The 12,990-nt window shown below is 40.3% G+C and overlaps 1 protein-coding gene across 1 annotated transcript in view; it reads left to right on the top strand.

Annotated features, from left to right (window-relative positions):
* Window positions 1-177: 177 nt before the first annotated feature.
* fsip1 (fibrous sheath interacting protein 1) overlaps window positions 178-12,990 on the top strand; it is a gene marked incomplete at its 5' end in the record, with an annotated part of 29,350 nt that continues 16,537 nt past the window's right edge. Inside the window, 5 exons of the mRNA XM_083997594.1 lie at window positions 178-193; window positions 2,195-2,284; window positions 2,956-3,080; window positions 3,312-3,431; window positions 5,986-6,147. Coding sequence (XP_083853720.1) covers window positions 178-193; window positions 2,195-2,284; window positions 2,956-3,080; window positions 3,312-3,431; window positions 5,986-6,147 — 513 coding nt within the window. The remainder of the gene's footprint in view (window positions 194-2,194; window positions 2,285-2,955; window positions 3,081-3,311; window positions 3,432-5,985; window positions 6,148-12,990) is intronic.

The following is a 12,990-nucleotide window of genomic DNA, read 5'->3' as shown; positions in this document are numbered from 1 at the left end:
GTAACAAATATAGATTTCCATAGTAACAACATCCGGGAGTGTTTGCGTCCATAGTTACCAAACCTTGCGCGGAAAACTGTCGAAAGTTTCTTTCGCTAAAGTGTTTTATTTGGCAAATGGCTGTTTTATAAGCAAGTAGGCATTTCTTAATGAAACTCAGTTGAAGAGAACAACACGATGGAAATTATCAGAGGTAGTTTAGACGACATTTCAAGGCCTGCGTCGAGTGAGCAGACAGGTAGCCGTGTGTCCAGCGTGTCGTTGTCTCACAGTGAAAGAATCTGTCCTACAAGCCCATTTTCGCTTGTTGTTTTAACCAGCGATGCTGCTGATATTCCGGTGAGTCAAGTAAGGATCCATCAGCAGAACTAAACTTGTGTTCGTGAACTTAAAGATGTTATAACTTCCAATAACTTTAGAAAACTTATTTTCCCTGTTGTTCCAGAGTAGCTCTGAAGAAACTGTAATCTGCTCTTCAGCAAGTGATCCTGATCAAGGTAGGTGTTGTTAACATGTCAGCATGTCATCATCATAACTGAATTACGCACAGTAATAGAATAATTATTTTATTTTATTTTATGAAGGTCTGTGTTGTGTTAATGTTATGGATGAAGAGAAGGAAGATTCACAACTACAACAAGCCATTGAGGAAATGAGACGACTTGATGAAATACTGTCTGCAAAGATAAGCAGAGAAAAAGAAGTCAGATGTCAAAGGAAAGAACTTCAAACAAAACTCTGGCAAGAACTTGTGGTAGATAAAACATTATCAGTTAATATGTGTTTTTGACTGAAAAATGTATCCATTCTTATCACTAAGGCCCTGTTCAGAACAGTGGCATGCAAAAGTTTGGGCACCCCTGGTCAAAATTTCTGTTAATGTGAACAGATAAGCAAGTGGAGGATGAAATGATCTCCTAAAAGTATAACGTTACGGATGACACATTCCCTTGACATTTTAAACAATATATATATAGATTTTTTTCTCTCCATCTGTTACATTTTCAAAATGACAGAAAAGGAAAAGGGCCCTCACCCCTCAGTAAAAGTGTGTGCATCCTGCATAGGTTGGTACTGTACCTATAGTAACCCCCCCTTTGGAAACTCTCACAACATGTAAATAGTAAGTAGCTTGTCTGATAGCCTACCTTGGTCAAAGGGTTTTGCAGGGTGCTGCTGCTTTCCCCTTTTTCACTCTACTTTATTAGAGTCTTTTTATTTTTAGGTAATAAGATATTGCCTAAAATATCGCAAAAGAGTGTTTTATGTTTAACTTTATGCCTTTTGGAGATTATTTAATCTTCTACTTGATTAATTTATCACATTAACACAAATTTTGACCAAGAGTGCCCAAACTTTTGCATGATGCGACTGTGTCAAGGGGAAGTGTTAAAGCAGAAGTAAGTGATATATTTGTGTTAATATAAGTCTTAAATAGTTATATCTTCCGACAGCAATCACTTACATAGAGTGTTTGGTCTGAAACACGGGTCTGTCAGTCACTCTGCTCTGCTCTGAGTCGAGGAGAAAACATTTATCGTATCCTACAGTTTTTATCCAATGAGGAGAGAGAACGGCATGCAGGGCTGTGTGTGCAGCCAAGGGACGCCGTGAATGTGGCGACGTAGGGACGAGGACTGTTATGGTGCGTTCAAGGAAACTCGTATTTTTCCGACCGTGAAGTCGTACCAGTTCGATCTGGTACGAGTTCACGGGTCGGAATTTACGAGTGGCCGTTATAGTGACTTTCACCGGTAAAACAGGTCGGAAAAACACGAGTGGGTTGCCTGGAACGCTACAAAGTCGTAAGTTGTGACTTGAAGCTGTAATTTAGGATTTCAAAAGCCTGCCTGGAACGCAGCATTAGTGAAAACGACCGGACCACTTACTTCTGCTTTAACTGATGTAGCCACCGAGAGCTGACTATTTGTGTTTACTTAAGATGCATGTCAATGCCATGTCTGAACAGGGCCTGATGGTGTGATGTTATACTATGCATTTTTCTGCAGCAGAATAAGCCAGAAGGTCGGTCTGAAAGTGCTCATGAGGCTTTAAACACAAGACTGTTTTTAGCTCTGGAAGCACCCAGCGGTAAGCATAAACAACAACATACAGTTTGGCAACAATATTGAGAATTATTTGACATGCAGTCATTCTTAGACATCCAAAATGTGTTTTTTCTTTTATCTTGAAGGGACAGAAGAAGAGGAGGATGAGGAGTTTGTTTCTCTGTTTGAAACTCAGGTTCCTGACAGTGATAGACACAGGCAACATTTTGAACAAAGTGAGTCCATGTAAATCAAACATGAAAAAACAAACAAACAAAAAATGCAGCACACATATTTTCATGTTCGGTTCATGTGTTGATATGTACATATATCAGTTGCACTGCCTACATTGTGCACTTGATGGCGCCATGAGCTAAGGGAACGTGTGGCTGTTATTTTTCCACTGCAGACAGCAGTGAACTTATTCAGATATTACAGTAGTTTTCCAGAGGTGAATGCATAACAAATTACCCACATGTGACTCGTGAACAATTTACTGATCAAGTTCTCGTGTTTTTTTATTCTGTTGATTGGGAATAGATGATTTTGTCTCCCACTCCAAATTAGCAGCCCATGAGGAATTCAATGCATTTTCCCTGATGAAGAACACTTAGGCAGTTTGCTGCTTGCTGTCATGGGGGCATGAACCTCTTATATTTGTGATGAGGCACATTTTTCTCACTCAACCTGTAGCATTAGTTTTTTTTTTTTAGAAATTAATTACTCTTCATCCAGTTTCAAGATTACTTGGGCAGCTGCTGTCTTAAATTACATGGACAGATGACAGAATAAAAACTCATGACTGCGAAAAGATTGCTGCAGAAACTCCGATTTTGCTAATGATTATTATTAAAGTTTTAACTTACTTATTTACCTTCTGGGATCTAAAGAATGGCTTGTCTAACAGGTGAAAAGAGTCCAGGCAGCTCAACAGAATCATTTGAGACAGGGGAAGATCAATCTAAAGGCAGCCACTGTGAAGCTTCCAAAGGCACGAAAAAACAGAAGGACTTTGTGAAGAGAAACATTGAGGTATGTCAAAGTTCACGTTGGGCAAACTGCAGCGCTGGGGTTTATCGCATGACTTAGAGCAAGTCTCTCCACTGTTTGTTTTTCCAATGATGAAAATATTTGTTTGTAGTTCAAGAAAAAAGACATATTTTAATCCAATCAGGGCACCACGGAAAATAATAGAAATGCGATGCAAATGATAATTTTCATTGTTTCTTTTTTCGTCTCTCCAAATGTTGTGTAATGCAATAGCTAGTAAGTGGTGAAGGGGGCCAAATGCTTTTGACCCAGGCGGAGAGAGAGCGTCTGGCCGAGCTCCTCCGAGAAATAGACGAAGAGGAAGAGGACAGTGCCAAAGGCGCAGACACAGAGGTAGGCTGACATGAAACGCTAACAGGCAACATATGCTGTAGGGCCAGTTCCTCTTTTTGGGGTTTCTTAATACTTCCCTCTCATGTCTACAGGTCTTATGGTGAGCAGCATTGCAGCAGATAATCCCATCCTCTGCTTCTGCTACCTCATATTTACTTTGTTTGAAATATAAGTATTTCAGATGTTGAAATGTTGTTTTCAAGTGTTTAGTCACAGCCTTTTAAACAATCTCTGTCTTAATTTTCTTTTGTGACCTTATTTGTTGGAATGCATGTCATTGTCTTACATTTGGAACTTTTTCAAAATGATGTTATTGAATATATTTTTGAATAAGTTGGCCCCTCTTTGGACCACAGAATGGCTCACACAAAGTTAACATCAGTCAAATATCCATGTTTTGATGACTGCTTGGCAGCTGAGACAGCCTCTGGGCAGAAAATTTTGACTCCTCAGAATGGTTCTGATGATGAACCAGATGTGAAGTGCCATATGCAGTTCATATGCCACATTTTAAGGATTTTTTTTTTTTTATAATCATACAATTTCCTCTGTGGTGTTTCTGTGAAATTCAGAAGCCAGGATCTTTCATATAGTCGTACACTATAAGCTGTGTGTTGTCTTAGTGAGGGTGTTCAAGCCGAAGAGAATGAGGCCTCCTGTTTTCCTTTGATGGCTCTTCATCCTGTTCCACCCGGAGCAGTAGACCGTTTCACCGTCCTAACTTCAAATGTTTTTATTCTCACTTTTAATTTGCTTTAATGGCTCTTTTGGCAGCTGTGAGGCCAGTTTGAACTGAGATGGGATGAAGTCTGTGGGGAGAGAGAGAGCGAGAGGGAACATACTTACCTCTCACATAAGGTTCCATTTAGGCTGACCCCGACAGCTCTGCATCCGTAGGACAGCTTGCCAGCATTTTTTTTTACCTCTTGTTGCTCTATTTATGATGTTTGCCTTGACTTTTAGAACAATACTGGAGTAATTGTGGCGACAGATACCAAAGTTAGGGGAGCACAGATGCTCTGGGTTTTTTTATTGGCTAGAAGAAGACTTCCTGTTATTGCAAGGCCTGCTATTATGAATAGCCATAACGGAGCAAGCACATTATTTATGTCACCAGGACTTTGGCAGTGATGCGTCTTCAGTTCTGAGGACTTCACCCAGTTCTTGGCAGATTCCCCCAGGACACATCAACCACAAGCCACTGCTCACTGTTTTGCTCACACACTTTCTTTTTGATGTTAGTGACTCTCATCCTAACAAGCTCCACACTTTTGTGTTGTGATGACCCGGGGCAATAGATCAGCAGTCAGAATTCGTAGAACATCTTGGTGCAGGAGAGGTGGCGCACTGACATTCGCACCTCATCTAATAGCCTCATGTTGATACTATGAAAGGAGGAAGAGTAGCTCTCAATTTGAGTAACTGTGTGTCTGTTCTTTTGAAAAATGAACCGACTGATTTCTACTTGAGACATAAATGCAGTTTCAACATTCCTACTTTGATTCCATCTGCACTTTATGTTGCATGTCATACCCATAGACTGTACCTTTCTTGTCTCTCTTTACTGTGGACCGTCCAGTTTTCCAAACAAACCTTTTGGAAGAAGTAATAGTTGTAGGAATTTCGATAAGAGGCTCGATACCACTCTCATGTTTATACTGTAAAGCTGCCACCTGCAGCCAGTTCAGGCTTCTCACTCGGCAAGAAAGCATATCACTACACCTCTTAAAATGAACCAACGATCCATTTACAGATGGAACTGGTTTATATCAACCAAGCTATCATGACTATACCATCAGTGGCACAGATTCAGAGTAAAACTTTTTTTCTGGGACTGTGTTTTACATCTTGTCTTTGAGGTCCATTGTAAGTAATGGTTTGATTCCATCATTCTGTCCGTGACATTTTTATGTTATGTCTGTTTAATAACTTATATATTTGAAGCAGTGGACTACTGGTGTGGACGAGAAGACAAAGGACAAGCTGCAGGATTTCTGACGTCTGTGACTGAGGCATTCAGCAAAGTCCAAACAAGCTGCTGCTTGTGGTGGTTGCTCGATCAGAGCAGATCTGTACATTTGAACCATGAATCAGGATCCTAAGAATTCGTAGGCGTTGTTAACTTTTGGCTTTGTGCAATGCTCCACCTAGTTTACGGGCTTTTTACTGGTGTGTTAATTGTTGAGTTCTGCTCTTCTCTGGAAAGATAGCCCTGCTACAAGATCTTACATCACCACTGGGCCATGATGAGCTCAGCACCCACCCACTGTTTCCCATAGAATATAATGGCAGTCTCACTGGACCCAACAATCACTGTGAAACAATTGTCAGTTTTGGCATTTGACCACGCTGTGGGAAGAGGAGTCATCAGCTTACCATTTGCCAACCAGAAGTGGATTCCAAGTCCTAGAACCTCTCTCTTTTTGACATCACTGTGAGGTTGCTGAATAAGCAACAGCTGATTATTTATCAGTCTTGAATTTAGGTTACTACAAAATAAAGCAAGCTTATACCCACTGGGCAATGACTTATTTCAGTGATGCTTTTCTTCCAGGAGGACATGTGGGCTGTGTCCCTCTTGACAGGCCAAGGTTACACCCCAGAGCCCTCTGACCTGGAACAGCTGAGTGACATTGACTCCAAGATGCGCCTTCTTCTTCCAGCTGAACAATTTCTCTCCATCCAGAGCTCCTACACAAACTTCAGCGAACTGCAGGTATGTTTTCTACAACACCATAGCAATGTGGTTTCCCAGAGCGCCATCAGACACCACCCAGTTCTGCTCTCAGATGAGGTTTAGAAGGTCAGCCCACAGTGGGGCATCGATGGCAAGGTCTTGTAAAATCTTTTGTTACTGATCCCCAGGGAGTCACACCCATATTAGAAAGTGGAGAAAAATATTATTGTGTATGCTTCTGTACTTTGGAACTGAGGGTTGCCTCATTTTTCCATCCACATTTCCACAATTCCATAGGAGGGCCATATTATAAAGCCTCTTGTGCGTTATTTCCTGCTAGTAAAACTCATGTGAAACTCTGTCTCAGACTGTTGTTTCATTGTTCAAGGGACTTTGCTCTTTCCATATGAGCATGAGTTGATCTATGGTTGCATTCTATATCCATGATTTGTCTATTCTTTGAGTTGCATTTATATATTTAATGAATTCTGAATTACTTTGTACCCCAACCCATAATACTCACCCTTTATGTGCTGCACATTTCTGAGTGGTCTGTACATTACGACCACATCAGTGGAGAACTGTAAAAAAATTTCCTTGGTTATGAGGTTGGGTCTGCTCCTAGACGTGAGCTCAGTGAGTTATCTCAGGATCTTATCTCACTCAGTATTTTAATGCCAGATGGCATGCTCATCATTTGTGTAGTCTATCAGTGGAAAAGTGTTTGATGTTTTTAGACTCATAAAAACTTTATTATGCAGTTTTGTGAACCTAGGGTGCCGTTTTCTACTATCACTACTGGATGTTGGCAAGGAAAAACTACAGTACTTGAATCCCAGTGCTGGAGTAGGACATGATCTATGTCATATTGTCTACAATATTGTTACTGGCCTAATAATTCCACTTTCCCATTGTAAATGTATGTGTTAATGGCAATCAAACAAAGCTTAGTGTTTGAGGGATTATCAGTATTTCAACTGTCTTCAGTCAGTGCAGTGGACCTAGACTGATATGTATTATCAAGACAGATAGTTTATTAGCTGACAGTATGGCTGTACATGCTGATAAGTAAGAAGAAACTGCACTACAAAAATGCCAAACCAATTCTCAGGAAAATAATTACCAAATTATCATTTGTCAGATTTGCTAAACTTGCAAATGTGTGGCACCTAAAGCTGAAGTGATCAGACAATGAATAAGTTCAGTTAACTGGAAATGAATCTGTCGCTATTTTGGATCATTGGGTTAATTATTTAACTAATTTTTCTAATGGAAATGGTGAGACTTTATCACGTCAAAATTCTTCTTCTTTCAACCGCTTGTCTGAATATTTTTGGATTTTGGACCACTTGTTGGACAAACCATAATGACCTCATCTTGGGTTCTGGGAAACTGCGATAACAGTTTGATCTTTTTTACAGATTGATCGATTTCCCAGAACAAAACATTGGCAGGTAAACCAATAAAGCAAATAATAATGAATTTAACACTAATCACATGAGACGTTGCAGCACAGGAGCAGTTTCAGTGAAAAGTGCAGAAAGAAAGCCTGGAGATGTGAGAGAATATGATTGAATCCATTGTCTGGTGAAGACTGACTTAATCTCAAAAGCCCAGTTTTCACTACACGATTTAGTTGCAATCACTTCCACTGAGAATTGGTTGAGTTCAACCAGATGTCCGCATGATCAATAGCTGAACTTTAGGGAGTGCTTAGATGAATATGTGACTGATTGCATTTTGAAATTCCCAGATATCGTAAATAAGAATTCAAACTAGTTGTAAAGACTGAACTGCTGAACTGGTGCTACGGGTGAGTGAGTGCAACACTGCTATTCCTCAATAATTGTGGCCATCGTGTGAGAATTTCCTTTTTCTTTTTTTTGGAATAAAGCAATACACCATTGTGCAAGACACTACTTGTGATGTGGAGCTGCCTTTTGTCCAACAGTACAAAACTGTGACATTACTGGACAGCTGGATGTGTTAGTTTGTGTAACCTACTTTCCCTCCCTTCCCACCCTTTAATCATCTTGTCGAGTTAAAGGAGTTTTTGAGAAACTAAAATTCCCCATCATCCATCCATCATCTGCTCTTCATTACTGCTGAAGCATCTAATGCAGGCCTGCCTATATGAATTAAACAATGACACAAGACTTTGTCTTGCGACTAACTGGATGCAGATGATTCATCGTCTGACTGCTAATGACAAACAATTTTAAATTTACTGTATTCTAGTTTTTTCCTGCAGTATATAACAAAAATAATGGACAGGCTGAAGAACACCACACCTGTAGGGCTTAAAAAGTAGCTGGTTTTTTAACCTACCTTAATCCCCCTACACTGTTGTGGCATATATTTAAAATATACTGCATGCACAATAAATCTCTCTTAGTCAGACATTCATTCCACGTAGTGGGCCATAAATCTTAAAGGTGGTCATAAAAGTAAATATGCTTTTGTTTTGCAGTTACCTTTCTTCTTGGGAGCAGCTTGCAGCAGTCAGGGTTTCTAACAGAAACCATTTGGACAGCAGTTCAGGAACCTGCTTGTTTTGTCTAGAGCAGACTCTAATGTACACAGACATCATCATATCTCTGTTTCAACCCCACTGAATCTGTTTTCCCCCTCGATTTTAAATCATGGCTTGGACTTGCACGTTTGTCACTGTCTCTTGCGTTCTGGCCACGTTGGATCGATGATCTGTCAAATTTTACACGGAAGAGGGAGTTATTCACGTCTCCCCAGTGAGCACTCGCTCATAAAGGATCAGTCAGGGCTTCAGAATCGGTGACTTCAGAACCTGGCGGTATCCTTTCCCAATAAGTCGTGATTGATATCCTGAGGAAGACAAGGAGGCCTGCACATTCCTGTGCAGTCAGCCTAGTAGTAGCTGGTTGAGTGAGTTGGTCGATTGAGCCTGTGAGGGTGGATGCAGGAGCGCAGCCTGGCACCAGCCGCTATACTGCCACAGAGGAGAGTCAGCCCCCCATCAGAACCTAATTACAGAGCCTGTGGAGGTGAAGGAGTGCCAGCTCCAGAAAAAGAACAAGGCTTCCCCTTTCATTTTGAGAGATTAACACGTGCAGAACGGCTTCCTTACATATGACGGCTGCTGTGTACTACATCGAAAGACCAATAACCCATATATTACAGGAAGTCAGCTATTTGTAGAAATGCACTTTTATACAAAAATATATGAAAATGTACTTTCCGGGTTTTTACACAGGGGCCAATGTGTTTGACAGCGGCCCTGGTCTGTGGATTCAGGACTGTGTAGTGATAAAGCACATATGGCACATATCACTTACTGCCCTGGGATCAGCTATTTGTCGTTGAGAGTTTTTCGCTTTCTTTCTATATAAGGCAATGCAGTGGCAGGTGTATTACACTGTAGTGTACTGACTGATAAGGCATAGAAAAATCCATGTCATCTTGCCATTAACCACAGCATCAGTGTTTGTGGAAACATAGTATCACCCGTCACATGGCCAAACGGTGAGTCACGGCGAAAGTCTTGATGGGAATAAGCGTTCCTTTCCTTGCCTCTGGCTCTTCCTTGATGATTTTTGATGATAGGAAAAAGGTCAGGTAGCCACAAACCCTACTTTAATGATCTGAATTGAATGGAATCATAACACAACTTTAAACACTGTTTTCCTTGGACAACTTTAATATTGTGCTTATGACAGCATTGCTCCTTGTGAATTCTTTATCCTTCTCCCGCTTTCTCAGGCTTCAGCTGAAATAGCCTTCCAGTCATTAAAAACATCTGTTGGCACGCAGCATTAATGTACAGTACACCCCTCCTACTGTACCACTGTGTGGTAATGCCTGCACCACCCACAGCTCGAAGCCAGAAGAGGGGATTCTGTCATGAAAGTTAGCTGCTGTTGGGTATGTGGCGACATGGGTGTGTAAGTGTTTGTATGTGTGTCTTTCACTGATACCGTCATCTCAAATGTGGCTTTTTTTTGAAAGTGTGGTGACAATGAAAATTAATGAACGAATTATGGTTTTAAGTCGGCGTCCTTCTGTGTTTGTTCACAGCAGATCCCTCCCTTAATCAGCAGGGTTCAGCTCCTTGTGTGTTTGCATAGTAACTCCAGCTGTGTTTTTGTTGTGTATTGGTCAGCCATATTTTGATGTAAGACCATGAGGTCACTTAGTCACACTGTGTGGTTGCTGATGAGCACCCATGATTTTAACTACAGTGAATGTTAAGTGAAAGAGCAGAGCTTTGGGCAGAAAACGCCCTTTTGACCGACACAATGCGGTCAGCAGACAGTTTGCAAATTTATCTTGTATCATCCGGTCATATACGTAATTAAACATGTGTGGAAAGGCTTTGGTCACGTTATATTCATCAAAATGTAGGTTAGTTCATATTTATACATTGTCAAATGAATTAGAATCCATTACATATTTATAATGCTCATACATGTGATACAGGTAGCCTATATACATGCTATATGCATGAATCTGCTTTGACCTCACAAGAAAACCAGAATTAGAAAGTCAAAAGGTAGTTGAACAATGTGTTTCTCATTGATAATGATGACAGCAGGAAGAGAAGAAAGACATTTTATCCTCTGTGCTAAAGAAGAAATTGTCCTGTCTGGAATGTCCATATCCGTAGTGAAATATTGAAAATATGCTAATTCACAACAGAAACTCATCACATTGGTAGCCAGCAGTGAATAAATGTTCTTACAGTGTATCAGCATAAAAACACCAAACTTAACACATTTAAAATGTCTCATATCACCTCTGGGGTTTACACATTTCTCTGATGGCTAGACAGCTGCATGGTGAGAATTTTGATGTCACGTTTGTCATGTGGTGCTTGGTGTTTTTCACAAGATTAACTTGGCTAAAAAGAATAGCCTCCACACCCTTCCCCACCCTATAATTCCCATGAGATCCAGTTTATTGTCTACTTATAAACGCCTCTCCCACTGGTGTTATCCGCAGCAGCATTTGTGTTAAGTGATTTCAAAGGTTTTTCCTTGTCTTGGTTAAGATCTAACTTTTGACTGTTCCACTCATTATGACACCTCATAGTGGATAATTCAGTCACAAAGTCATCTGTTAGCAATAAACTAACCTTAAAATATATGCTAATCTCCCGTCTCCGTGGTCCTAGTTAAATTCCATTCAAGTATTTTAGACAAAAAATACTTTTCACACAGACCACTTTTCTTTATATTTCAATACATGGGCAGAGCTCACCATATTTGAAGGTATAATTTGATATTTTGGGAAACATTACTCTCTTTCCAAGTTGAGAAGATGAGTGTCTTTCCGAAGTATGTATCACAGACAAATGGGCCTGTATAGGTAATTATGCGACCACTGGTTTGCCTAGCTAAGCACAAATGCTGGAAGCTGTGGAGAAAAATAATAAAATAGATAAAATATCTAACTTTATGCTCAGAGAGAACAAGCTGTCAATTGTTTTGTGTTGTGTGCAAAGTAAATAGAAAATCTCATGCCATGAGGCAAATTGTCAACAAACAAACAATTTTAAGGGGATATGCTGGTCCTCTCCTGTTTCTATCAATTGAGAAACATTGCCAAAATCAAATCTCTTCTATCATTTCAAGATCTAGAAAAACAAATCAATGTGTGGTATATTTCGATGTTGATGCTGATGAAAGATGACCACTCTGACACGTCTTCTTTGTAGATGGTAAAAATGGTTTATTACAAAAAAGATACAGTGTCAAACAGCCGAATCTTCGAGAAGCCTCTATAGCCAATTACGAGACCTCTGAGTCCTGGCCAAAAAGTCCAGACCTTATATATGTTTCTAAAACTCCACCTCTCTAAACAAAAGGATGTAGGTGACCAGGATGGTCATAAACTAAGACAACAACTAACCTGTCCAAATTACCCTCTGGTATTTACCATCCTTACCAAACAGTTAACCTTTAGGCTAACTTAAACATGGGTGAAACAAACCAAATACAGGTGTCCAGAAAAAGTGACCTAGCGTAAACATATAGTGTACAGTCTAAACAAAACCTTGTTTTATATTATAACAGTCATTTACCTTCAGGCAGGTAAAGGACACACCTGGAGATAAAAGACAATACTAAAGATAAAAGTAAAGAATTTGAAGTGGATTATATACTAAACACAATAGTAACTCTCAGGGTAAATTACTTACAAATTAGGAGGTACAAAATACACTACAAATGCTTCTCTCTTTCTTGATTATTGCAACTAACTGTTCACCACCCTTGATTGTTCACTCATTTAGAGACTTCTGTTGGTTCAAAATGCAGCAGCCTGACTGCTAACTATCTACACTAGCTAACCAAGAAAGAGAATTGATTTGAAAAATCAAGCATAGCATTAGTTCTGGCAGGCCATGACGTCAAGCTTTAAATCAGCACAGCGTAGCTGTCATCACCGGTGCAGATCAGCTGATGGCTCAGACTCCCGGTGGTTGCTTCCTATTGGGGAATTGCATTCAGAGCGCCCTATTTAAACTGCTCTAGCCCGTCGTCACCTCCCTTGCTGCTGCTTCCTCTGCTGGCTTTTTTGCAACCCACCTCCACCCCAGCTCCTCCTGTTATCTGTTATGAATCCTATCATTGTATCTTGTTAGTTGCTCTGCTCTGTCTGGGTTTTCTTTGCTGCTGCGCTCCCTGCTTATGCCGTTCATGATGGCTCATGAAGGGCAGGAAGGTGCTCTTCCTGCCTCAGGCTTTCCACGCAAGCGCGTGGAAGAGCCGGGGGTCCCAGAACAGCATCATACTGTCAAATAAAACTTACTACTGCAAGTAATTGAATATTATTTTGACATATGGTCCTGACAGAATTATTTTAATTACCAACAAAGCACTACATGGGCTGACTATCTTACATATTGGC

Source organism: Trachurus trachurus (genome assembly GCF_905171665.1).
Source record: "Trachurus trachurus genome assembly, chromosome: 22".
Lineage (NCBI taxonomy): Eukaryota > Metazoa > Chordata > Actinopteri > Carangiformes > Carangidae > Trachurus > Trachurus trachurus.
The sequence above is the reverse complement of the archived record's forward strand: the minus strand, read 5'-3'. Positions and strand labels throughout refer to the sequence as shown.